The 25,670-nt window shown below is 41.2% G+C and overlaps 1 protein-coding gene across 5 annotated transcripts in view; it reads left to right on the top strand.

Annotated features, from left to right (window-relative positions):
- Nucleotides 1-25,670, top strand: part of DPYD (dihydropyrimidine dehydrogenase) — a 355,916-nt gene that overhangs the window by 257,528 nt on the left and 72,718 nt on the right. For all 5 annotated transcript variants that reach the window (XM_030494219.1, XM_030494220.1, XM_030494222.1 and 2 more), the window contains 2 exons: nucleotides 6,513-6,633; nucleotides 7,483-7,602. In XM_030494219.1, coding sequence (XP_030350079.1) covers nucleotides 6,513-6,633; nucleotides 7,483-7,602 — 241 coding nt within the window. The remainder of the gene's footprint in view (nucleotides 1-6,512; nucleotides 6,634-7,482; nucleotides 7,603-25,670) is intronic.

Below are 25,670 nucleotides of genomic sequence, written 5' to 3' on the forward strand. Positions count from 1 at the left end.
TGATAGACACATATAAGAACTTACAGCTTATCAGGCTCAGACCATCTGTGGGGTGTCTGTAAAAGATGCTGATCCAGACCTACGTATTGAGCTGCTGGAGTGGATTGAGTAGGTGAAGAATCTATAGAAATGATCATTGCTCCTTTTCCAAAGCTGCTCCAGTGTGTCCTGGCCCTGCCTGCAAGTGCAAGTTGTGGCAGGTAGTGCTGCTGTAATGTTCACAGGGAAAGGGTAGCATGGTCCTGAAGAAATTCTGCCTACTGCGTGGAGGTTATCCGCAGATGGTGGAAGATGCTTTTCTCCTTTCTTGTTTTTCACATGAGAGTGCATTTGAGTCCTCGTGAGTGCTCAGGCAGCAATTTGACTGAGAATAGGTTTAACTCTTCCCTTGTGGACTATTGCTGAATGAAAGAGTAAAGTGATTATGGTATGTGAATGAAATTTAAAAGCCAGAGCTTGCAAATTCTCACTTAGAAAGATTTTCTTAGGCTACATCTTTCCTGAAGATAAAAGCACTCCCTCCTTTTCCCATAGCTATCCATACGATTTTGGAAAATGGCTCTACTGTGCTGAATGAGGAAGTTAGCTGGAGATCCCTCCAATGATAATAGATGTAAGAGGGCTACAGGCTTTGTCTCCTGAAGAGGCAGTAAAGAAGGAAAATCTGTCACCAGAAGAACACACTGATGAGGGACTCTTGGTGCCACTTGCTTACTAACCATATGTAACAAATCCCATGTCAGCTTCATGTGTGTTCAATTAATGTAAAGATAAAATAAGTCCTGTAACTTAGAATCAGCATTTAAAATTGCAAACACATTGGCATAATGCATGATTTAGCCATGAAATTCAATTGCAAGAGATATATATGAGACTAGTTCTGTGGCCGTGAAGGATTTATGAGGAAGACAAGACTTAACACTTGCATTAAATCAAGCATTTTAATTCCTGAATCTTTGTTGTTTAGGTCATTGTAGTCAGTGATAGCTGAGATTTAAGAACTTCACATGCAAGGTCCTAATGTATCTTGCAACATTCTCTGTTCCAGCTAGTCAGGAGAATGAACTTGCACAAATCACCAGCATGACCTGTAACAATAACTCCTGTAGTCCTATGTAAGAAAACCTTCATATATACGTCAAATCAGGATTCAGTCTGAGAAGAGTTATATTTCTATACTTCCCACAATTGCAAAGATCCTTACTTTGTTCTTAGTGAGACAGAACTGCCACCATTATAGTAATTAGGGATAGACTGAAGCTTGCGTGGTATTGTCCATATTCTGTAGCATGAATTAGACGGGATCAGCTAGGGTGCTCTGCTGAGTGGGAACTTTCCTTCTGAAGTTCTTGGGGGAAATTCTGTCACAGGTTTATTTTTATGGCATCTTTCAGACTGACATTTGTATTCTTTATATATGCGCACATACATATGTACATTCACTCACACATCTGTGCTTCCCACGGACTGTTTGCATAGTTCAGAAAAGCATGTTCATGACCCCCAAGTAGTTGTATTTCTCTCTGTTGCATTATTCAAATACTCTGAAAAACAGATTAGATTCAAATATTAGAAATATTTCTTTTGTTCATGTAAAAAGTATCACACACTTTAAGGTGTTCTGAAGAATCAAGGGCAATCTTCTGCCAGACAAACCTTTTCAGATCTCTGTGCAATTGACTTAATAAAACTGGGCACCGAAGCAAGGTGAGTTTGAGGAGGTGCACCTCAGTCTGACTCTCCTCTCTCCCATTTATTAAGCAGGTGTAATAGTACTTCCCTGCCTCTGAGAGGTGTTGTGAATACAGTGTAAAGATTGTGCAGTAGCAGCATAGTGTAAAAACGAGGATTCTGCGAGAACACTGAAAATAGGTCGTAATAAAGATTTCCAAAAATCCACAGTCAGACATTTCTCTGGTAATCTCGTCATGATTTTGTTTCTTTCCATGAAATACAAGGAGAGGTGACCTACTCTATGCACAGCGTTTTCACACTCCTTTTTAAATAAGCAGGATGTATCTGCCTTGGGGGTGATAGGACGTGGGATTCATCTCATTACCAGTGCCAAATGCAATCAGTAGACAACTTGCTGCTTTAATTTCTGAGGACTTATAGTTATGGTTGTACTTAAGCTTATCGTGATCATTTAAGAAAAAAAGGGTGAATAGTTGTTTTTCCTCTAGTGTATCTACCCATTGGCAATGACTAGTTAGGATTAAAAGTTCCATCTAGCCCAAGGCTATAATGAATATTCAGGCAAAATGATTCTGTACAGCTGCTTTAGGGAAGCAAAAGACAACGCCTCTAACATTCAAATCTTCTCCTGTGCCTTTGGAATAAACAAGCAATATTTGATTAAGAACAGGAAGACAGAAGACACACTTCTGTACGTCTCATACCAAAAGAGACTTTATATGGTATTAAATTGCCAGCGGATTCCTGGAGGTACCATGCATGAATCAGTATCATGTTTTGGCCAATGGTTGTTTGACCAAGCTTTTATTGAAATACTGTTTGTTTAAAAGAAAATAGTAATAGAAATAGATCAGATAAATGAAGTGTGCCCCCAACAGAGGCTACAGTCCACTGAAACACTGTTCGTTCTTGTGGATTGACACACAGAGCAAAATCATGCTAACCATGCTGTACCAATTGCGCTGTTTCGTCACTAATGAGGGAACCAACAAACCTACTTATGGGTAATAGAAGAAGATAATTTGTAGCAACGTGTAGCAACAAAAGCAATAAAATCCCATACTACATGAAGCAGAAGAATATTTTAGTTAGTTTGTTGATTTTGTGACTGTAAATGCACAGCTGTTTTTACACCTAATAGCATTTTATCTATCAAGCCATTTAGAAAATATTTCTTAACTGTGCAGGCTCTATCAAGCACTTTATCAATGATAAAAGCTGCAGGCACTTTCATAAAGTTGGATTTGGGTAAAAAGATTTATGTCGTATTACCAGTGACAGGTTTTGTTTCTAGCGTGATTTACCGGCCTCGAGATTCATTCTTTTACAAGTAACATGCTCATCCTTGAATGTTGTATAAATCTAATCTCTGCTAAGAATCAGTAAATGCAATTTGGAAATTGGGGTCAATCTTTCAGAAAGCCAAGTAGACGGGAGGCCTTGAATCAGCAAAATTAATTAGGCAAAATGAATCATAGAATCCCAGACTGTTTTGGGCAGGAAAGGGCCTTAAAGCTCATCCAGCTCGAACCCTGCCATGGGCAGGGACACCTTCCACTAGAGCAGGTTGCTCCAAGCCCTTGTGCCCAACCTGGCCTTGAACACTGCCAGGGATGGGGCAGCCACAGCTTCTCTGGGCACCCTGTGCCAGCGCCTCAGCACCCTCACAGGGAAGAACTTCTGCCTTAGATCTAACCTGAACTTCCCCTGGTTCAGTTTGAACCCATCACCCCTTGTCCTATCACTCCAGTCCCTGATGCAGAGCCCCTCTCCAGCATCCTTATAGGCCCCCTTCAGACACTGGAAGCTGCTCTGAGGTCTCCATGCAGCTTCTCCAGGCTGAACAGCCCCAATGTTCTCAGCTTGTCTTCATACGGGAGGTGCTGCAGCCCCTGCTCATCCTCGTGGCCTCCTCTGGGCTTGCTCCTTTTTATGCTGAGGACAGAAAATGACGCCTCTTTGAAACTAGGCTTTGATACTGCACTGCTCCTTATGAAATCTGCACCTGAGTTAAGAATTTTGCTGAAAATCATAAATTGATATTCTTAGAAATCTTAAGTTTTGAACTGCATTTCAATCCGGGATCATTTCTTTAGTCAATGGTTGCACTTCTGAGTTCTCTTTTCTAATCACTTAAATCTCAAAAGTTGGCTGCTTCTGTGACCTCTGCAAATTGTTCTCAGTCCAAAGGCTAACTTCTGTGTAGAGGCTGCACACAATCCAGTCAACTTATACCCCCTGGGTTACATAAATATAGTTCATTTCATGTGAAAATTAGCTGTCCAGTGACATAAATGTCTTCTGGTTTCAACCATCTGATGCTTTATAATGCATTTTTCCAAGTCATCACTGCAAATACAAAATTATGACTTTTTCTAAAGGAATTAGTAGGTTTTTCTTGATGATTTAAAGAATAAAAGGTGATGTTACAGGTAAAACCAGCTGGGGATATTATTCCTCTTTGAGAATACGTGAGTTGTCTGTGGGATGGCACAAGGGTAACCAATATTTTCTTAAAGGTATCTAGCATTATCTTTATATGATATTTATTTAATGAGCAACAAAATAGACAAAAGGTTATAGGGGAAAAAACATCAGCTTTAGAAATACCTGTTTCATTCCGAAATTGTCAGATTTAATGGAATTTCTCATTTTTTTATATACTATTCAGCACCTTTCCCATTCTTCTCAGTGACTCTGCAGCAAAGCGTTGTGTTAACTTTTGTTCATATTTCCCTGTTTCCTCACAAAACATTCTTTTTCCTTGGGATGTGAAGTGAAGGAAAATCAAAGATTTCACCTCCTTCAGTTGAGTTTTCAAATTATTTTCCTATGAATTTACCTGTGGTTTTATGGGTACTAAAACCGGGCAGGTTTCCAAGGCTAATACAGGCAAGCCTTTCAAAAGGTCTTTGTCTAAACATGTGCCAAGCTATGAGATAGTTATTCTGTTTAGTAGCTTGAGAAATTCAAGACCCTTTCATTGCATTTGTTGCATTAATCTGGGTGTGGGAGAAGCAGAATTGATGGAAAATTTAGGTCTTACTTTTGGAAAAGAAAAAAGCTCAAATCATTCTTTATTAAGAAAGGCAAACTCGTTAGGATGGAAATTGGGTTTGTATGAAGGAAAGAGCTCTTCCCAATAAGTTACTCAATGTGGATTAAACTGATTGTATTATTTGTAAGTGTTAGTGTGTGTATAATTTTTATGGCAGCGCTCTAAGCACGCTGGAGTCAGCGTAATGAGTTATGTGGTGCCAACATCCTGAATGTTAGCACAAGGATTCCTAAGAATCATTAACATAAAGGATACACAATTCATGTCTTCTAGAGGGTGTCTCATTTCTGCGTCGGGCCTCAAGGAAATTCAGAACAGAAATGAAAGTCAAAGATACAACTACTCTCGTACTGCCAGTGCAGCACTCATACATATTTCATGGGTGCTGCATGGGCGGGGAGGTCACTGTCTTTATTGGAATGGCACAGCTAAGACTCAGGGTTTTACTATTCATGTCAAGCACTGTGTGCTCTCGAGGAACACAGCCTGGGGGGGGGGTGTTTGTGCTTAACCAGTGCTGTATAAAGAAAACACAGCAAGGGGATATTTCCTGTGTTTCCACTGAATTTCTTTAAACTAAACTTCATTTAGGCTCATTCTATTTTCAGTTACGACGTAGCCGTGCAGCTTTCTGAGTTTTCACAATATCCAAATGGGAGGGAATTGTTCTGATGTGACAGACTTAATCTTTGGAGAGAGTAATAAAGATTTAGTAAATGTAAATATCTGCTCTGTTAACTTTCGTTCATTTTTTTCCCTGTTTCCTCACAAAATATTCTTGTTTTTTCCTCGGAATAGTAAGTGAAGGAAAATCACTACATGATCAGGAAGTGATTTTCCCGCCGCGGTACCAGTGCTGCAGTACCAATTTGCCTACCCAGAGGTTACACTTGTACTAGCTCTCGTAACAGCACCATTCAGTTTTTAACTAGATCACACACTGTTGGTGTACGTGCATCAGTATTGCAGATTTTAAGGTATTTTTTGAAGAACATTATCAGTACCAAACAGAAGAAGCAGCAACCCATACACTGAAAGTTATGTTGAAAACCAACTATTATATGTGCCAGAGGCAGAATGTTAGTTCCACTAGCTGTTTGCAATGGAAAGGATAGTTGATTACTGTCTACCTGAGGTGTATTCTGTAAGGGTAGTAGATGCCTGGAAATCAGGAAAAGCCAACACTTGAACATTTCCATTTCTGGCTTTAGCAGAGAAGATTTTGATCTTTCATTGACACTATGGCCATCCCAGGCTCTTCTCTTAAGTCAGAGGAGAGTTCAGAAATGCTGAATTGCATTCTTACAGCCCTGCAACCTCACCTCATCCTTGCTGTTCTGATCAAGGCATGACCAGTCAGTGCTTCGGTTTCACATTATTTTATAGGGCCCTGGTTACGTTCAATATACGTTATATAGACTCAGTTATTACGACTGAAAAGCAATTTTTAAGAAAGAAATGAGTAAAGAAAATCTGTGTCATCCAAAAGGATCTTTTCCCCTCTGTGACATCTCTATGTCTTTTTTGGGGAAAAAAAATCTAATTTTCCTTTTTTTGTGATCTAACCTTTCTGCAGTGGTTTTGCAGTTCCTCAGTGTGTCTGAAATAAGTTAACTAATGAGATGAGGTTGAGCCCTGGTGTGTAATTTCACCAAATCACTGTATAACTACTTACAGCAAAGTTTTCTATTTCCTTGATATGTCTTTTGTTCATATTACATTTAATTATGTCCTATATTTATCTGACCTATTTGAACAGGATCCAGAGCTGGTACGGAACATCTGTCGCTGGGTTAGACAAGCTGTTGAGATTCCTTTCTTTGCCAAGCTGACCCCAAATGTCACTGATATTGTGAATATTGCAGTGGCTGCGCAGGAAGGTAACTGACTCCAGTGCACAAGCTGTGCAGATTTACTCATTTGCTGGATGGGGTGAGACAGGGGAGTTGCTGCAGTAATAACAAACAGCAACAGGAACTAATACGAAGAGAGTTTATTTGAGGTGTTTAGAATCAGCACAGTGATCAAAGGCTTTGTAATTATGTCCATGCTTCTAGAATATAGCAATATATGACAAGAACTATTAGACAATAAATTATACATGTTTATGTGTGTGTGTTTATCTGCACACTTCTATTACAGTTTTACGTTTACCGCTGTAAATTCCCCTATTCCTACGTTTAATAGTGAAAATGGTGTGTCTGTCCTGAGGAAACAGAAATACACCACGTATGTGGTTTGGATTTTTTCCTTAGAGCTTAAAGCACAACATATCAGGAAATGAAGTTCGCAAGTAGGTGTATTAATCTATCACTTAGAACCGTGGTCATCATTTCTCTGTCACATCGTCCATCTTGCTCCTCACTAGGTTGGAGGAGGTGACCTCTGTGCTGGGGCACCACCAAGGATCAAACAACCACTGTGGCAGGTTCTGTCCCACACAGCCAGAGGGCAGAGATCTGCCTGTCAGCCCCAGCGTTTCCCACGTGCTGTCTTATATCCCTTACGGCTCTTGCAGCCTGTCTTGAAGCTTGTGTTAAATTTATCAGCCCAGAATTGGTCCTAAAGACCCTTCTGTGCTTCCCCGTACAGTTTGTTGCTTTCTGTCTTCAGCTGTTTATTTGAATTTCTTGTTATTTCACACTTTCACAGTTTTCCCGTTGTATTTTTGCCTCCCTTCTCCTTATACACACGATTTAACAAAAAGCGACTGACCTTTTCTTTCGCAGGTGGCGCAGATGGTGTTACAGCCACCAACACTGTGTCAGGACTGATGGGACTGAAAGCAGACAGCACACCTTGGCCAGCAGTCGGTGGAGGACTGAGGACCACATATGGTGGCGTGTCAGGTAGGTGTTGCCCTTTTTGATGCATGCTACTTCCTTGGAGGCTTTCAAAACATCAGGAGGTCCTTGTAGTGGGCTAGAATATCATGTCTGCAGTCACACCGAGTCCTTAAAGCTCACTGCTGGTCAATGTTTCGAAGTCATGACAGATGGAACAGATTAAGTGTGAAGGCTCTTGGGTTGCCCTTTCCTTAATGGTGAAGCGCTGCATCAGAATCCTGTGATAGGGTCACTGGAGAGGGAAGGAAATCTCTTCTCTGGTGACCCTTGCTTTTCCTCAGATTTTTCATTCTGTCACAATTGTCAGGCCCCACGTTAGACAGAGGCTAATGAAAGGGCATCGCAGGGGGAAATATCAACAACCCAAATGCAGTGTATGTTTCATAGCCCGAACTCCAGCCTTCCTCCCTCCTTCCCACCGAGGGCACCTCTGCCAAGGAGGTTATTTCTTCCTCTTCCCACTGGGGTAAAAATGATAGACTGTATTAGGCAAACATATGCATATTGTGTAGCCTATTTCTTGAGAGACACAAGAATAGCTCGTGTAGGACGTATTTCCAAGTCCTGCTTCACGGTTTCATTTTAAAACCAGCAGCAAAACTTATGCACTCCAGTTCAGTGCGTGTGCACGCTAATGTGTTAATCTATTGACCCTGTGCACTCTGTTGCTGTGACAACATGAACTTGGCCCTGCAAAGACAATACTGTGAGCTTCTTGACTTTCCTGGTATGGAGATTAGTTTCCTTGGTTATAGAGGTAGCAGTAAATATGCATAACAGTAGTAATAGCATCCCCCTGATTGAGTCAAACACTATTTTATCGGACGTGCCTCCTACCTCTCCCCAAAAAACGTGATGAGAAGAGACCAGACAGGCAAAAAATGCTTTATTTTGTGTGACTGGTGTTATCCTTAGAGAGCGGTGAGAAATGTAGCAAAAGAGAACTTTTAAACAAACTTGAATTCAGACGAGTGTATTCAGTGGAAAATTGCCTCATTGCCTTAGATAACTACATGGAATTTGGGATTTTTTTCAAGGAGGCTAAAAAGGAAGGAAGAGATAACAATCAGAAAAAATCATTATGCCTATTGCATGGTGATTACTTCACAGTGACAGTCCAGTAAGATGTTATATTTTCATATTATGCAAAATGTGAGGAAGAGGGGAACAAGAAGAGAACAGCTACAGCCCATTTCAATTTCTCTAGCCTGCCATGTTGACAGGCAAAGAATAAAGGAGGTCACAGTGGGTGCTGTGCATTAAAAATTAATAAAAGAACTATTGCAGTAGTATTTTATATAAGTAACACCATTCACATGTTCTCATTTAAGTTGCAATTCCTGAATATTCCTTCCTACCATAAGTCTGTCTAATAAAATCTATCAAATGACTGCATTATGAAAAGTGTCTCTTATGTCACAAAGCTGACACATGGATGTAGTGGAGATTGCAGTGGCACCTGGATGCTCGGCTATAAGGGAGGGGGCAGCACTATTTCTGGAGTTTATAGTCTGTTGTTATAAGTGGGACCTGAGGAAAAGTTCTTTCTTTATTTTATATTTATATATATGTAGTATCAAAATATATTTTTTTATGGTTTAATGTATGGTTTTATGTTTGGTTTTATGTTTTCATGGTGGACTTGGCAGTGCTGGGCTAAAGTCTGGACTTGATGATCTTAAAGGTATTTTTCTGCCTAATTGATTCTATGATTCTGTGTATCTGAGAAGATAGACAATGTCATTTTGGGGTACACCATTGCCCATGATGCAAATCTGGTTATTTAAAATACATGAAAACCACTGGAAGTCAGTAAGTAGCCAATAAAGTCAATAGGCTCTGCAATACATCACAGTGCTTTCTCCTTGGCCATCAGGGTATAGCAGTATACAGCTTAATGCAAGCAGGAAAGCAATTTTAACTCAAGAGAGCTAGCATGCTTACAAGAAGACCATCTCGTCATGTCAGAGCGAGAGGCAGGGTGACCACATTCTGAGGTCTGTTCTGGCCATGCCAGGGCTGAGATGCGTGGCCTGCAGCCAGACACTTGACCTTTCCGTGCTTTGTTCCTCCTGCCTGTGAAATGGCAGTAACACCACTTCAGTGCCTGCAGGCTGTGCTGGGAAGTGCTCTGCAGTCCCAGCATGGAAGTTGCTTCCTAGCGTAATGTATTGGTTTTCTATTTTGATGTGCTTCAACTTCGCATTCTGTTTTATTATCTGACGGAGTCAGGAAGTTTTTGTTGTTTTTTTCAACTAATTCCTCTCAAGAGAGAATTAATTTTTTAAGTGAAAGTCAGTGCTATTACAGAAGCAGTAAGCCTGGTCCATTTTCCATGTGTTTTACCAAAGCACAGCTGGTTTATCATGTTCTCTAGTGCACAAACCTAGAGCAGATAGAGCGCATAGCCAAGCTGTATCTCAAATTCTGGACTTTTTCCAGTTGCACAGATTTCAGTTCTTCTCTGGACTAGAAATGAGGCTGGCTTGGCACAGAGGTACAGTCAGAGCCTGTGTCCCACGGGGTGCAGTGATCCTGGTGGTGTATGACCATGGGTGGGGTGGGAGCTGGTCACCAGCCCCATGGAGGCCTCAGCACAGAGTCCCTGTGGTCAAGTGTGCTGGTGAGGTCTGAAATGTAGCTGTGCTCAGAGCTGGTGGCCCTCAGTAACACCCAGCCGGTGAGGAATTGCTCACAGTGGAGAATTTCTGGAATATTGGAATAAACTGGATTTCAGGTCAGTCTGGGCTTGCTTATCTTCTCTTTACACTTAAATCACAGGAAACTCTCCCAGCCTCCAGTGGTACTGCCTGCTAGTTATAGGGGTTGCTCCATCTGAAAGGGTGCTTTTGCTGCAGAACTTGCAGTGCTCAGGGTCCATCAGCATCGTCCCTTGATGCCACATAGAGAAACGTGCCCTGTCCTCTGTGTTCTGTGCCTCCGTTCACTCCCCTGGATGCTGAAGGAGTCCCGCGCCTCGTTGGAGGGATGCAGTGTGTGAGAAGGAGGCAGGCAGAACGCAGCCCAAAATGCAGAAGTCAGCACTCGCCACCCCAAAATGAGGCTGCAGGCCAGCCCTTGTCTCTGCCACAATTGGATGAAGTGCTTTCCATATACAACTTCCCCTTGGCCTCTTCTTCCTTCTTCTTCTCATCTACCTCATGCAGAAGCAGCTATATGCAGGAGGACTGTCCTTCATCAGAAAAGAGAGATATCGAAAAGAGAATTTCTTTTCAATTCCTCAGTGATGGTTTCCTGTGGTTTGTGTAACATCCATACAAATAATAAGAAAAATAGTTGAACATCACTGCCAGACCCTGCGATGTTTTGAGAACATCTTTAAAGCCAGAGACACTTAATGAGATTACTTTAAAACCCTCATTTAGCTTTGAGTTGTCACAGTCAGTGTTTTCTGCTCGGGCAGTGACCTTCCTGTTTGGACGTAATTTGATCAGCTGAAAATTGCTAAGCTGTAAGAGGCATCGCTGTTTCCTCCTTCCTCCCCTCTTGTCTGTTGGGTGGTTTTGGCAGGGAAGGATCCCAGTATCCCAGGTGGATGTTTGACCACTAGACTGTAGGATTAGGCTCTCTCTCTTCTCTACTTCCCTGCGAATACTGAATGATTAATACAAAGCGGAACAGCTCTCACAGGATACACACTCGCTGACCTGCACGTGAGCCTGGCTTGGCAGAGCCAGGTTTAAATCCCAGGTGTGAGCCCAGGCCCCCTGGATTCCAGGTTTGCCCTCCAACTATTGACATGGTGAAATCTCCCTGGAGTTTCTTTTCACGTCCTACCTCTATCCTGGTGCCAAAAAAACCCCAGTATTTGCAGGAAAGATTTCACTTGAATTTTGACAAATTGTTGTTTTCTAAAGAAAAACCATTTCTAATTGGCACTACAGAGCCTCAGCTGAGCCCAAAGGCTATGGTAGCCCTATGTGGCCCTGTTATGTGAGAGGACCTGTGCTTAGAGGATTCCAGTCTTCATCCATTTTCATTAGTTTCTCGGAACTTCCCATTCCTCAAAAAGTGGGAATGAAGCCTCCAAAATTTGGTACAGGAAATAAGCCCTTATGATGGAAGAAAACTACTGAAATGAAGATATGGCTCCCCAAACTCTGTAACTATCATGTGTGTTTACAGGATTAGAGACAAGTTTGATTTCCATTAAGGAGCTTTTAAAATTGATCCAGCAGTATTTCAGGTTCGACATGAGATTTTACCCTGAGTTCTTCCTATATACATGCAATGAAATGAATGACTGTTTAATATCATGAAATATTGTTCCTTAAAAAGAAGCTAATGCTGGGGGTTTATCCCCATGAAGAATAATGACCTCTGGCTCTCTTTTAGTCTGTAGAAGTATAAATTACTTTATAGAAGTATAAATTATTCTATAGCTATTAGAATAAGATGCCAGGTTCCCCAGAGGGGTGGTACGATACTGTCAGCAGCTACATGCTTTCCTAAGATCTGTTTCTTTTAAATGGCTTTTTAAATTGAAAAAACAAAAGTTTTTCCATGAGCTTTCATCCTGTGCTTCCGTATTCCAGATGTGTTTTATAAAACACATCACATTGCAACACAATAGGGTATCTATTGCAGGCAAAATAGAGCAGCACTGCTGTTTGAATTTCCATGGGGTTTTTTTGTTCTTTGTCGTCTGTTTGTTTCTTTGTTTTTGTCTGGAAGCCAGATCCTTAGGGGATAAATTTATAAACCCATACACTGGACTTAGCAAAAAACTTCGGTTAAAAGCAAATCTCTGCATGGTGCACTCGCTGTGTATCCTTTTAATGCAAAACTATTGCAGTATTTTACAGTAGTAGCTCAAACACTTCATGCCTGTGTGCTGTTATTGCTTTGTCCAGTTAGTCCATTCTGTAGGATTCTTGGCATTTATTTGCACAAAATAGATTATACATATCTTTGTGTGTTTTTCAGAACAAGAGAGATTCAGAAAGTTGAGTGTTCTAACTTCAGAGCTGACCACAAGGGATGTCAGAATGAATATTCCTGGATAGCAGATTCAGTCATTAAATGTGGGGACGTATAATTGTTGCAGTTAATTTTAGTTACTTTTGAAGTAAGTTAGTGGAGCTGTCTGGTTTTTAAAGAAAAAACACCATCCAACAGCAATTGTGACCTTTAAGGGACTGCTTTGCAGGTGTTACTTCATTAAATTCAAATAAATACATTCTGTGAATAATTGACATTATTAATAGGGGCGTATATTCTAATCCGAAATGTATGAATTGCATTGGAAGAGGCAAAGTTGAAGTTCTCATAATAAGGGCTGCCTTTGAATTTTATGACACATCATTAAAAGAGAAGTGGGGGGAAAAATAAACCCCAAGAGCATTCACTTTCCTAATCCCAGTCCTTTCAGTGACTGTGCAGTGTGGAGTTTGGTCAATAGAAATGAATGAAAAGCTGCCCAGCACTGGCGACAAAACAAAATGTATGTATGTATAGGCACTTCTGTTTAATATAAATATTTACTGAGAGCTAAAGACTATTTGCATTAAGATATAGTTATAAAACAGTGTGGGGAGGAGTAAAATAAAATCTATATGCCATAGTATGATTTTAATTTTGCTTTATTATTTCTGTGAAGTGTAGCTCAGCCATTAAAAGCCCTTATTTGCATCTATTATGTCAGATTCACAAAGAGTCCTCTGTTTTCCACCGTGTCCTTGCAGCAGTGATTTCTCTTAGTGCTCCGCCGTCACTGGTCTGTGCAGGAGAGATCAAAGCCCTAATAATAGATTTTTGACAGGGAGCTCGCCTGCTACCTGCCCTACACAAATCCTCACTGTTCATGTTTGCTTCATGGCAACAAAGCAGACAGAAGGAAAATGCCAAGTGCTGAGTTTGAGGTACAGCCCTGCCATAGCTTGACATTTCAGCAGAATAGCAGTTTATGAGATGCATAATTTTTCATCTGGGACTCAGCTGCCATTTTCATAGGAGCTTGCGGCTCATCGACTGCCTGGAAGTAGGGCAAAGGTTTACAGCATAGATCAAGGTCCACATCCTTCCCATCGCTATTTAAAACTAGTATTATTCTCCAGATTAAGGTCCGAGAACCGAGCAGATTTTTTTTCCCCACTTTTCATATTTTTGGAGCCAATTTCTTTCCCCCAAAGAAAACACTTCACACTTTTAGCACAGGAGCTGTTTGTAGCCGATTCAAAATGATCGGAATTGATTTCATTCACCCAAAGATGAAACAAATGCTGGGACAAGAATGAAGCACGAGTCCTTCCACGCAGCGTTTGAACAAAGCTGTGGTTTTCTCCTCCTCTCACTTTGCAAAAAAGAGCTCATTCCAAGCTCGAAATGAATGAAAAGTCTTCGCTCCTGACACGTAATTGGGTTGTGTTTTAGTATTGTTAGAGATTGCATTTGAATTCGCGTGTTCGTGCGCATGTACACGGGAAACAAACGTGGTGTAGGTCCATGTGAGTGTTTAATTTAGAATTACACATCTCTGTGAGCTTCAGTAACAGTTCACCATGTCACAGCCTCGTATGGAACAATGGTACAGCGCATTGGATTAATTAAAGAAGCCTTGCAGTGAACTGAATTCTCAGTATGTCAAGATTTCAATTTTATGTTAAATATTTTCTAAAGGCCAGACCCTTAAATCTCAGGGGCTGTACCAAGCAGTGAGCTGTGAATTTAACCATAGGCTAACTGCTAATGATAAGGAAAAGAGTCCAAGTTGAGGCAGCTGTAATACAGTCATTGGATTAGGCTATCAATCACTCAGTTCCCTGAGGAACAGGCAAAGACGACAAAACAGTGAAAAGGGAAATTAGGAAGGGAGGGCATGACTAGAATGAGATTCTTCACCAAATGTATCTGTTAGTTGGCTGAATCCCCCAAGCATCAGACAGAAATGGCCAGCGTTGCTCTCAGACTAAAAGCCAAGTGTTTGTTCCAAACTCCTAGAAAACCATCAAATCATCGTTAACTGTTGCTGGTCTGTGCAGGGTTTTAGAAATGCAATCACGATCTTCTCCTGTTTTAATAGCCTGTAATTAGATTAATCTCTAAACCACTGTTGTTGAACACTCTGGATTTACTGTTTGCATCAAAGCTCGTATAGAATATGTCCAATTGAAATAATTAATTTTCCAGATGAGTGGGTTTTTTTAATAAACAGAAAACTGTTAAGCTATTGAGTCTCACTGATGGCTGCTAAAGGCAAATGTCAGAAAGTGATTCAGATAAAATAATAAGTTCTACTCGGACATCATATGGGAAAAAATAAGAGAGAATGGCTGTGGCCTGGCTTGCCTAAGCATGGGTGAAAGAACGTGCAGGTTTAATCTGGGTGCAGGTAAGTAAAATGGGAAATAAATTCATATAGTGGTATGGATTAACATGATTAAGTAAAGAGGGCTCTTATAGTTAGTGACTTGGAGACATGGTCTTATTAACAAAGAATGGAAGTGAACAGAGGGAGCAAAAGAGATGTCAAAGCATTTTAAAGCAGGGGCTTGTATTTAAGCTTGGTTACTGTAGTGGGTAGAGTGTACCACATGCAAACTGTAACTACATTGTGTTTTGGAGATGATGGAGAAATATCAACTGATATTTCTCTCATAAAAACTTATTACCATTAATTTTGGAGGTGATTTAAATATAACCACTTTAAGTCTCTTATGAATCATTTATCTGAAAAATACTTGGCATTTAAGTGAGACCCAGCCCTTTGCCTTGTTGAACCTCATCGCATTGGCCACAGCCCATCGATCCAGCCTGCCCAGATCCCTCTGTGGAGCTTCCTGTCCTCCAGCAGATCAACACTCCCACCCAACTTGGTGTCATCTGCAAATCTACTGAGACTGCCCTCGATCCCCTCATCCAGATCATCAGTGAAGACATTAAACAACACTGACCCAATATTGAGCCCGGAAGGACATCACTAGTGACCAGTCACCGACTGGATGTGACGCTGTTATGTGCGTGATGGATTCAAACTTGAATACAGGTTATCCAAGTTTAGGGAGCTTCAGTACAGGAGGCAGAGGAAAGTCCTGACAAAGGCAGTAGGGTCCAAATTCACATGAATCCATGTCAGTGTTACAAGCTCCCTGCTGTTGGTTGTGTGTGGCCCATCATTTTCTTTTCTGCTGGCTTGTTATTCCACACCTGAGCCAACAGCAGGGTTTGTGATACAAGGTGGTACTTGAGAGTGATCAATGAGGCAACTGTCTTCTGTGGAAATTTCTGTCACTCACAGAGCAGAAATCCTAATTGTAATTCCCCCAAAAACCCAAGAATCTGGCAGAGTTTGTAAGCAATTCTGATTAACAATTGTATCAGCAGAGGTTAAAACCCCTGAGTACTGACCTGGTGTGTTTTAAGCATGTTCATTTTTTTCCATATCTTACTATGCATATTGATCTGCTCTAGTCACCAAGTGGCATATACTGGTTGTAGAGCCCGTCCGTATTCACTGGAGGACATATTCTCATCCTACCTGAAGAGTAAACATGATTTCTCTTCATCAGGGACTGTAGAAATAGGACAAGGGGTGATGGGTTCAAACTGAAACAAGGCAAGTTCAGGTTAGATATAAGGAGGAAACTCTTGCCTGTGAGGGTGGTGAGGCCCTGGAACAGGGTGCCCAAGAAAGTGGTTAATGCTCCATGCCTGACAGTGTTCAAAGCCAGCTTGGACAGAGTTTGGAGCAATCTGGTCTAGTGAAAGGTGTCCCTGCCCATGGCAGGGGGTTGGAGCTGGATGATCTTAAGGTCCTTTCCAACCCAAACCAATCTGGGATTCTATGATTTTACATTCCAGGATGGGCCAACTGACTACCGTCGTCTGTCATCAGTTTGGGGGTACAACCACTGCTGACAGTACACCCCAGCTTATGCATTGTGTGCTACTCCTCCACCTGGTTCTGTAGCTTCAGCAGCTTCAATGGCTCAGGCATCATTGCGAGGATATTGGGGCTCCCACCATTCTTGCTGCTTACAAAGCACTAGATCAGTGTGTTTTAGAAATAGGTCAGGAAGTGGCTTGAAGCGAAGGTTTCCCGGTTCCATGGAACTGTGCTTGCAGAGGTTCATCCAGTGGCAGGTATTTTGACAATCAGATATGGGGGCTTTAGGAAAAAAAAGAAAAGAAATAATCCTTGGCACAGCTTTAAGTCCAGGACATTGCTTTACCTGCAGCAGCTCCAAAAGGACATAGTTATGCAGTTATTGCTGCTGTCCTGCTTCCATGTAGGAGTATCGTAGAGTCACAGAATGGTTAGGGTTGGAAGGGACCTTAAAGATCATCTAGTAATGAGTAGCCTTTTAAAGTTCTACCACTGGTTAGCTATGATTTCTCATGAAGTCACCACAGAGAATACATCTAAATTCACCTAAATCCTGCTAACAGTCTGTATTTTTTTAGTATCCTACTTGAATGATGAATAAATCCTAATGCCAACTTCACACATAAAATACAGAACACAAAAGAGAGCAGATTTGTTTAACTGGGTAGATCCCGGGTTTGTATTTCACCGGGCATCATAACATCCCTGCTGAGTTACTGCCAGGAGCATTTATAAAAGTATTTCAAAGCCATTTTTTTACCTTTCAAAAGAATGCAACTAATATATAGTAGCCAGCTAGGCGACCTGCATTTTGATGTGCCTTTTCATGCAAGCACTCCATGTATAGAATGAGCTGTACAGATATCCTGCTCACACCCAGGATATACGAACAGATCCTACAAAACCTTTTAGGAAACCCCCTGTAGCAATTTGGTTTTCCAACGTACGATCAATTTGCAGTTTCTCTATTGCCAGGTAATGGCAAATGTCTTCCCTATTAACATGCACTGTATAACCATCTTTACTAAGTCCTTTTTAAATCCCCAAAGACACTCATAGTCAAAGATTGAACCACCTTCATTGGGATTAGGGGAGAGCTGAGTGAGAATTGTTGAGCACAGTGAAGATATTGCCAGATGAGGCTTTTAAGAATCAGTTGCTTGTCTTATAAATTGAGCAGCTTTCTTCAGAACGTGTTGAAGGTGGGATTTGAAGAACTCAGACTCCCAAGGATAATCTGGTAGCAGCTGATTTTCCCTAAGAAAGATTTGAAAAAGCCTGTGATGTGGCACAATCTGGTTTGTTGAAATAATGAAGAGATTTCTTGCATCTTTGTTGTTCATCAAAACACGTTTGAGGATCAGTCCTTGGAAGGTATCCATAAAGGGGACTCACCCGAAGCCTTGCTGCATCTTGTTCAGTGGATTTTTAGGAAGGAGTTCCCTCCTGCACACAGATGTCGTTCCTATGTCTTTATTTTCCTTTTGTTTCAGGCTTGCTGTTTTACAGCTCTGAGAACATCCCCAGCTTACAGTTAAAGTCAGATATTGTGGGGTGGTAAAAGTGTCTTTAAAAATAAAAGGAAATTGCCACTCTTCATCTCTTTTCCAAACTTTGGCTTCTTCCAGGGCTGTCTCCAATGTCCTTTGCTATTTCTCTTTCTCTCTCATAAAGAAGATTTACTGAGCTAAAGGTTTGCCAGGCAATAGTAGTGCTCTCTTCTGCTTATGCTACCTGCATTGCCTTCCTGTGCTGCATTTGCTACCAGGACACCTCTGTGTCTGAGAGCCCTTCCCAAAGAGGCGCTGATAACTTCTACCTTGTCCTGGTAAGCACATGGGCATTCTGAGATGATGTGGGTTTCTTTCTCCCTCTATTGACTGCATCAGAAAGTTGAGGTTAGTGTATTCCTAACGTAGGTGCCTGTGTCGAATGTCTAATAGCCCATTTTGTGATGAAATTGCAGTGGTTAAGCAGGTAAATGTGTCGGGTTTTTCTGGTGAAGGTCAGACTTCGAGGGTTTTTTGAAAATGCATCTTTCTTCAGCCTAATCCATTTTCTAATGTGATATCACAGGAGAAAGTGCTATTTGTATGCTTGACGTTAAAATATCTCCCAATCAGTTAATGTAAATCACCTGGTATTTGTCTGTATTTTAATAAGTCCCAATAACACCACTGCAATCCCTTAATGCTGTTTCTCATATTCCTGTGACAGTAGGTATATATGGTGTACATCTTCTGGTTTAAAAAGCTCAGAAGAAATTCCAGCAATTTAATCTCAGTGTTAGAAAAAGGATCACAGCAGCCACCAGAGTATTTGGTATTTAAGCTGGTTTTGGTAAAGACTCGTGACATCCTCCCTGGGAGCTAAATATTGACAAGCATGCTCTGGCAAGCAAGATGAAGCTTGGTGGGTTAACACAGCTCAAGTCCCTGCATTGACACTGTAACCCAAGTCCGAAAACTGTTATCCTCCACCATTTACTTTGGCTTTAGAGGTGATACTGTCCACTTGAATTAGGGATTTCTACTGTCTTTTTAATACTGTAACCGTGGATTCATATTTGATTTAGGACCACCATACATGCAAGGTTGCTTGCACGTCTGTGTTTGATGAGATCTTCAGTAATGTGTTGTGTCTAGAATCACAAATGACAGCAGGAAACCATCCTGAGTTCAAATCGTTAAAATAGAAGTGTGTAAAATCATTTTTAAATCACAACTCTCTTTCAGACAGTGGCACACATCATGGCCCAGAACTGTAAGTCTCTGAAAGCAGTTGATCAAAAGTGAAGCTTGGGCCTGATTCATTATGGGTTATAATTTAGGGGATTAATTTTTATTCTTGTTCTGTAGGTAAAAAGAAAAATCCACTTTTTTTCCCCTGACTTTAAATGCACTCTGCCTGTAATGCTCGCATTTCACTTTTTGAACTTGTGAAGAAAGAACTTAAGCCTATTTGGGCTTCTAGTAAATTTGGCATATACGCCAAATTGATTACCAGATGCATTGTGCAACATATGGCATTGTTCTGTCTTTGCGTGCTTCATAGTATTTCCTTAAATTACCAGCATTTGTTTTGATTCCAAGAAATCCACTTGTCTTGGCCCTCTAGTGCTTTGGACTTAAATGCTGGCTTTTCAGTGCTGAACAGATGTGTTAGAGTTTCACATGGAACATTTCTGCTTCTGTGAGTCTTCGTCTTTGAGCTTTCCATACACAGTATTAAGTCAGCGATAGCTCATGCAAATGGGATCTCTTCTTTTTCATATGCACATGGATTGCTTAAAATAACCTTCAGAATTCCTAGTAGTTCTGCGGGACCGAGAAGAAGAAAACAACCCAGTTGTGACAAATACAGTGCCCCCAGAGTGAATCAATTCTTTCAGATATGTTCTACTTTAGATTAGAGAAAAACAAGAAGGAAGGAGACTATAATTCCTTTGTGGGTGACAGCAACAGTAACAACAGTCCTGTGTGCTTCTATGAACAGCCTTGTTTCTGTGCTGGAGGCTGTGGTTTTAATGGGCATAAAAATTCATCCATGAAAATGCACGGAATAAGGTGCCCAGGACATTAGTATGTAATTTACTTCTAAAGGAGACCGCTTGAGTTGATTTGCAAAGCATACTTCTACAAAGATATCCTTTAAATTACCAACAGGTTTAGAGAAAAGGGCAATATGACATCCTGGAACAAGGATGTGGGGTCTGTGTCAGGAGGGATGACTGCTGCCTCTTCTGCTCAGGTGGAATTGCTCTCTTCACACACAGATTTACTCCACTTCCACCTTTGCTCTTCAGTGAGATAAAAAGACCAGTGAACGCAGTTTAGGAGTTGTGTGGCTACTGGTTTTCTTCAGTGGAAGCCAAGGGGATGAGTAAGTACAGAAATTAATTCCCTTACCCTCTGAGCTGCCCTCATTGGATAACAATTAAAAGATAGAGCAGTGCGCTCAATTCCCTCACATCCCCTGATGTTGCTCTGAATACATCAAAGAAATGAGTATTTAGTCCTATTAATGCTGTTACTTTCTATTGATGCAGAAATCAGAGTTAGGATACAGGTGTCTAATTTCATCTTGAAATCAGCACTGAGTTGCATAGCTGGTCACAAAGCGGGACTGATATAACCATGTTTTAATTACCAACCCTCCGTAATGTATCCAGAGCTGCTAAAGGCCTCCACAAATAAGGTTTGTGCTTCCGTTGTGCCACAAATAGTTTGCACAGCATGGACCTGGTATTATTTTGGTTTCCATTAAGGCATTAACTCTTCAGCTTGCTGTAAACTCTCACCTAAAGAAATGGCAGGAAGCTTCCTGTGACAGTGGAGGTTATTAAAAAGAAGGAACAGAAGAAAAAGCCTTTCTCTAGAGTTGTCATCCCTGTGCAGCCAAAGTCTCAGGTAAAGCCAAGGTGTGAACTCGCTGTTGGAGTGAGGGGTCCTTTTCTTTTATGGAAAACTAAGAATTGTCATGGTAATTTCATTACAAAAGTACTAAAATGTCAGGAACTAAATATTTAGAAACCTGTGTGGTTACAACACCCTAATTATAAGAAACTATTCCTGTGTCATTGAGCGCTGCATGTCTGTCAGACAGGGTTTTAATGTCTACAGTGGGTATTAGCTGAACATTTCCATCGTTACCATTCTGTGAGCAATTGCCGTTCTTGAAACTGATTGTTATTTAGGGATAAAGCACTTTTATTACATCTTGCCAACTTCCGAGGACCAATCTTTTAACGTACGGTGCCTTCACAGGAGTGATGATCTCTCCTCTTTCTGGAACTAATCACATCTGAAGAAAATGAAAGGGTGAAAACATGTTTTGTTTTCTGGAGAACTTTCATTGCGTTGTACACTCTTCCGCTACAAAATGATTATAGTGTTTTATCTGCCAAAGGTGACAGTGGAGGAAGATAACTTTACGCGAAGAGAGATGTTTGAATATAGGCGACTAGCACTGTGCAGTGGCTTGGCTCAAGGCAGTGAATTTATTTGTGGGTTGATGAAACCGTGGTCTCCGTTTTTCATTGTCTGGGTGCAAAACAGTCTTGTGACAGGGTGTGCTGGTTGCAAAGTCTTTGCTACCATGTCATTAGTTTAATCTGTGGGCTTGTGCTCTGTCCAGACCAGCAAAGAGATCTGCAATTGCAAGGAAGAGAAAGTACAAGCAAAAGAAAAGAGAACCCCCCCACCAAGTGTTTATCTTCTTAAGGCCACGCTGTCTTGCTACAGCCCAGGCAATCTCTAATCATGCTTTGAGAGCTTTTCAAAGGAGTAAAGCTGTAAGAAAACATTGCAGGCGAGTTAGTGGTAAATACTGCTCAGAGGGACTCTTGCGTTGTGGAGATTTGGTGCCTATTTTGTGCATTCTTTACATTTCTTCATCCTCATCCTGCCTCTGTCCCTTAGAGACTGAGCTATAAAGGCATAGTGCCCTCCAGCTCCAGCAGGAACTACCAGAGAATGGGAGCTTCTTGTGCTTTCCTCCCAAAATCTGGCAGAGAAAGTAACTGATGCCGGTTTAACACTGGCATATAATGTGATGTCTGAGCTCAGTCTGTAGGAGCAAGTTCAGATGCTGACACTAGTGTAAATGCGCCAGCATGAAGCTCCCAATGACTAGATATTCACTGAAAGGGTGCTCAGGCATTGGAACAGGCTGCCCAGGGCAGTGCTGGAGTCACCATCCCTGCAAGTGTTCACACACCGTGTAGCCGAGGCCCTCAGTGCCATGGGTTAGTGGTGGCCTTGGTAGAGCCGGGCAGTGGTTGGACTGGATGAGCTTAAAGGTGTTTCCAACCCAGTTGATTCTGTGATTCTATGATTCTGTATTTTTTACTTTAAAGAGTACCTAAAGTTGTAAACCTTCTGCTCCAAATCCTTCAGATTCTTTGTTAGCATAACTATGGCATGTCTTGGGAGCTGAAGAATCCCCCCAAGGTACTGTTTTCAGCAGGACAGAGCAGGAACCCAGCTGTTCTCTCCCAGCCCATAATTTGACCATTAGATTATAACTCGTCCAACAAAAATCGCTTCCCTTCCAGCCTTCAGTATGAACAGCTCTAGTTCCTGCTCTTGTTCACATGAGTCTGCCCAGATCCCTTTGTGTCGCACTCCAAAATTGCAAAGAGAACTTGTCAAAACCCCCATACTTCGCTGCTTTTCCCAAGCCTGCCCTGGCAGCAGCAGCTTGCTTTCCAAAGATCTCGACATACTGTGGTATGGCCCTTCTTCTTTCCAAATGATGATACAGCCCACCAGCTTACAGACACATGCAGATCCCCATGAATAGTCAAGGTAGGTAGTTTCCATTTATTGCCGGGAGGAAAAAAAAGTGTCAAATAACTTCCTACTCATCCTATGGCAAGCAGATGAGTATGGCTGTGTGCTTCAACTACCTTAGGTTGGTTGTGTGAGTCTTGAGAAACGGGAAGTGTTGAAATAAATGGCTATGATACACATCGTGTTGAAATAAACATTTATTTTAACACATTGTATGTGATGAGCCATTTATTTTAACACTTTTCCCTGGAAGTGTTGAAATAACAGGTTTTATCAGGGGACGTGTCATCCACTGTTTTATGTATATGTGAATATGGAAATATAGCTACTGAGTGTGCACGTATATATATATACTCACACAGATTATATGGATATGTAATAATAATATGGTAGATGCGTGTGTAGACACACATACTATTGCACAGGCAAATAAAGTGTTTTCTGCTGAAATGGAGTCATTTGTTTCACAAAAATTTTGTGTTCATGCCATCATTTTAAATGTATTTTGTGTATCTATAAATAGATCTAAATATATCCGTACACAAAATTGTATATTACTGTATAAAATGGTGTATTACTAGATGGTAGCAACAAGGTGAGATAGATAAAATAGAGAGATAGATAAAATAAAATCAATAGAGACCTTGAAATAGGATAAGAATGATCCTGACTTATGTAAAGGGAGAAGGAAATACTTCATCTGAGCTTTCTAGATATCTAGACTTGGTTTCTTCAGTTCGCTGTACTTCATAAGTTCTCCTTCCTTTTCTGTAATTGTCTTCTTAGACAAGTGGTTATTAAACAGTACAAGGGATGCTTCAGGTTTTGTAGACACACTCAGACATCCTGCTTTCTGGCACCACGGTCACGTGGACCATGGTACTTGTTTTTGTTAAGGAGGTTAAAACCAGCTCAAACAAAGGTTTGAGGTCTGAGGCTGACAGAGGCAAGGCTGCCTTTGAACAGCTCTCTACTCATCTGCGTAAATAGCCACAAATACTGCTACTAGACTGAGTTAAACACATCTGTCTGCGCAATGTAGTAAATGGGCCATGAGACCTGCCGTGTGTTCAAGTGAAGCACTTGCATCTTTTGGGGGAAGGATTGCCCAGTAGAATTTGGCAGGAAAGCTCATTTTACCCTCTGTGATAACAGTCTCGTCTAGTAACTGTGGCAGTATTTCCTAGATGGGCTGTGCCTTGGCTTTTATGCTGGTCTAATTCACATGTCTTTTTCCTTGTGTTATGTTGGGAGCATACCTCAGGTATTAGCACTGCCTTTTTTTATTTCATCATTATTGTTGTATTGCTATTTGTTTGATTTTATTAACACCACCACAGCATCACGGGATCATTAGTGATGGAAGGGACCTCTGGACATCGTCCGGTCCAACCCGTGCCAAGGCAGGGCCACCCAGAGCAGGGCACACAGGAACGTGTCCAGGTGGGTTTGGGATGTCTCCAGAGAGGGAGACTCCACAACCCCCCCTGGGCAGCCTGTGCCAGGGCTCTGCCGCCCTCAATAGAAAGAAGTTCTTCCTCATGTTGAGGTGAAACTTGTTGTGTTTTAGTTTATGCCCATTGCTCCTCGTCCTGTCACTGGGTACCATTGAAAAGAGTCTGGCCCCATCCTCCTGGCACCCACCTTTGAGCTATTGATCTGCATTGATGAGATCCCCTCTCAGTCTGCTCTTGTCTAGGCTAAATAGGCCCAGCTCCTGCAATCTCTCCTCATAAGAGAGGTTCTCCAGACCCCTGAGCATCCCTGTGGCTTCTGCTGGACCCTCTCCCTGTAGTGAGCAAAGGAAAGAACAGTGTGAGACAACCCCCAGCTTCAAGCGAAACCCAAGTAGAAAGCCTGAATGGAATTAAATAATGAACATCTGATAAATTGCAACAGAAAATGCTTTGCTGGGTTTCATGCAGATCACCAGAAGTATCGATTTTTAGCAGCTCTGTGGTTTTCAGTGAGGGAATGGCTTTGTTAGAAAATGTTTAACCAGCTCTTGCAGCAATCGCAAAACAATTTGTATCTGTCCTCTGGATTTTTCCTGCTGAAGCTCAATATGAGTGAAAATTCCCCCAGGTCTTCCTGGGTAAATAATATTTACAGATAAGAAAAATTTAATTTTTCCCTCTCCCTTTCTCTGATTCGAACCTTTTTTAATTGAGAGAAGTCTCTGATGACTACCAAACATTTATTGAGTGAGAACTCTGGTGATTTGATGAACTTTGAGCTGAAAGAGCATAAATAATCATTAGTATAAATTCAAAAATGGTAAAAAGAAACCTTAAGAAGGACACTGATTTTCCTTTGTGCCTCTGAAAGTTCCGCCATTCTTTCCTAGCTGGGTATCATTTTGATTTGTGAAGGAAACAGGAAGCAAAATGATGACTTCTTCTTTTTTCCAGTCACAGGTTCAACTCAAACCTGTATCCCAATGAGATATCCCAAAGAGAATCATATGAGAAATAAGCTTTTAAACAAAAAGGGGGAAATAATTATCAGAGAAAATATTAACGCACCAACAATTTCTCAATCCATACATGTCACAGATGATAGTCACAAAATGCTTACAAAAACAAGTAGAATGCAGTCAGTCAATGTGGTTTCGAGAGCCAGCGATAGCAGAGTGAGATAGAAATGATTTCAAATCTGCAGAATCATTCACTTTATTCTAAAGTCTTGAAGTAAAGTCCTGGTTTCACTGTAGTCAGCAGAACCTTTGCCATTGATTCAGTGGTGTTGGCACGTCACCCATCACAAGTTATGGATCAAATAAAGCATTAGTCAGCCATTGCTTTGGGGATGTTGGCAAACAGCTGTAGACACCCCCCCCCATAAAATAAATATTCACTCAAATGCTCCATTTGGTAAATGAATAATTAAAAGTTTTGGTTGGAAATGGCCAGAGCCTGACTAAATAGTACATT

Source organism: Strigops habroptila, chromosome 8 (genome assembly GCF_004027225.2).
Source record: "Strigops habroptila isolate Jane chromosome 8, bStrHab1.2.pri, whole genome shotgun sequence".
NCBI lineage: Eukaryota > Metazoa > Chordata > Aves > Psittaciformes > Psittacidae > Strigops > Strigops habroptila.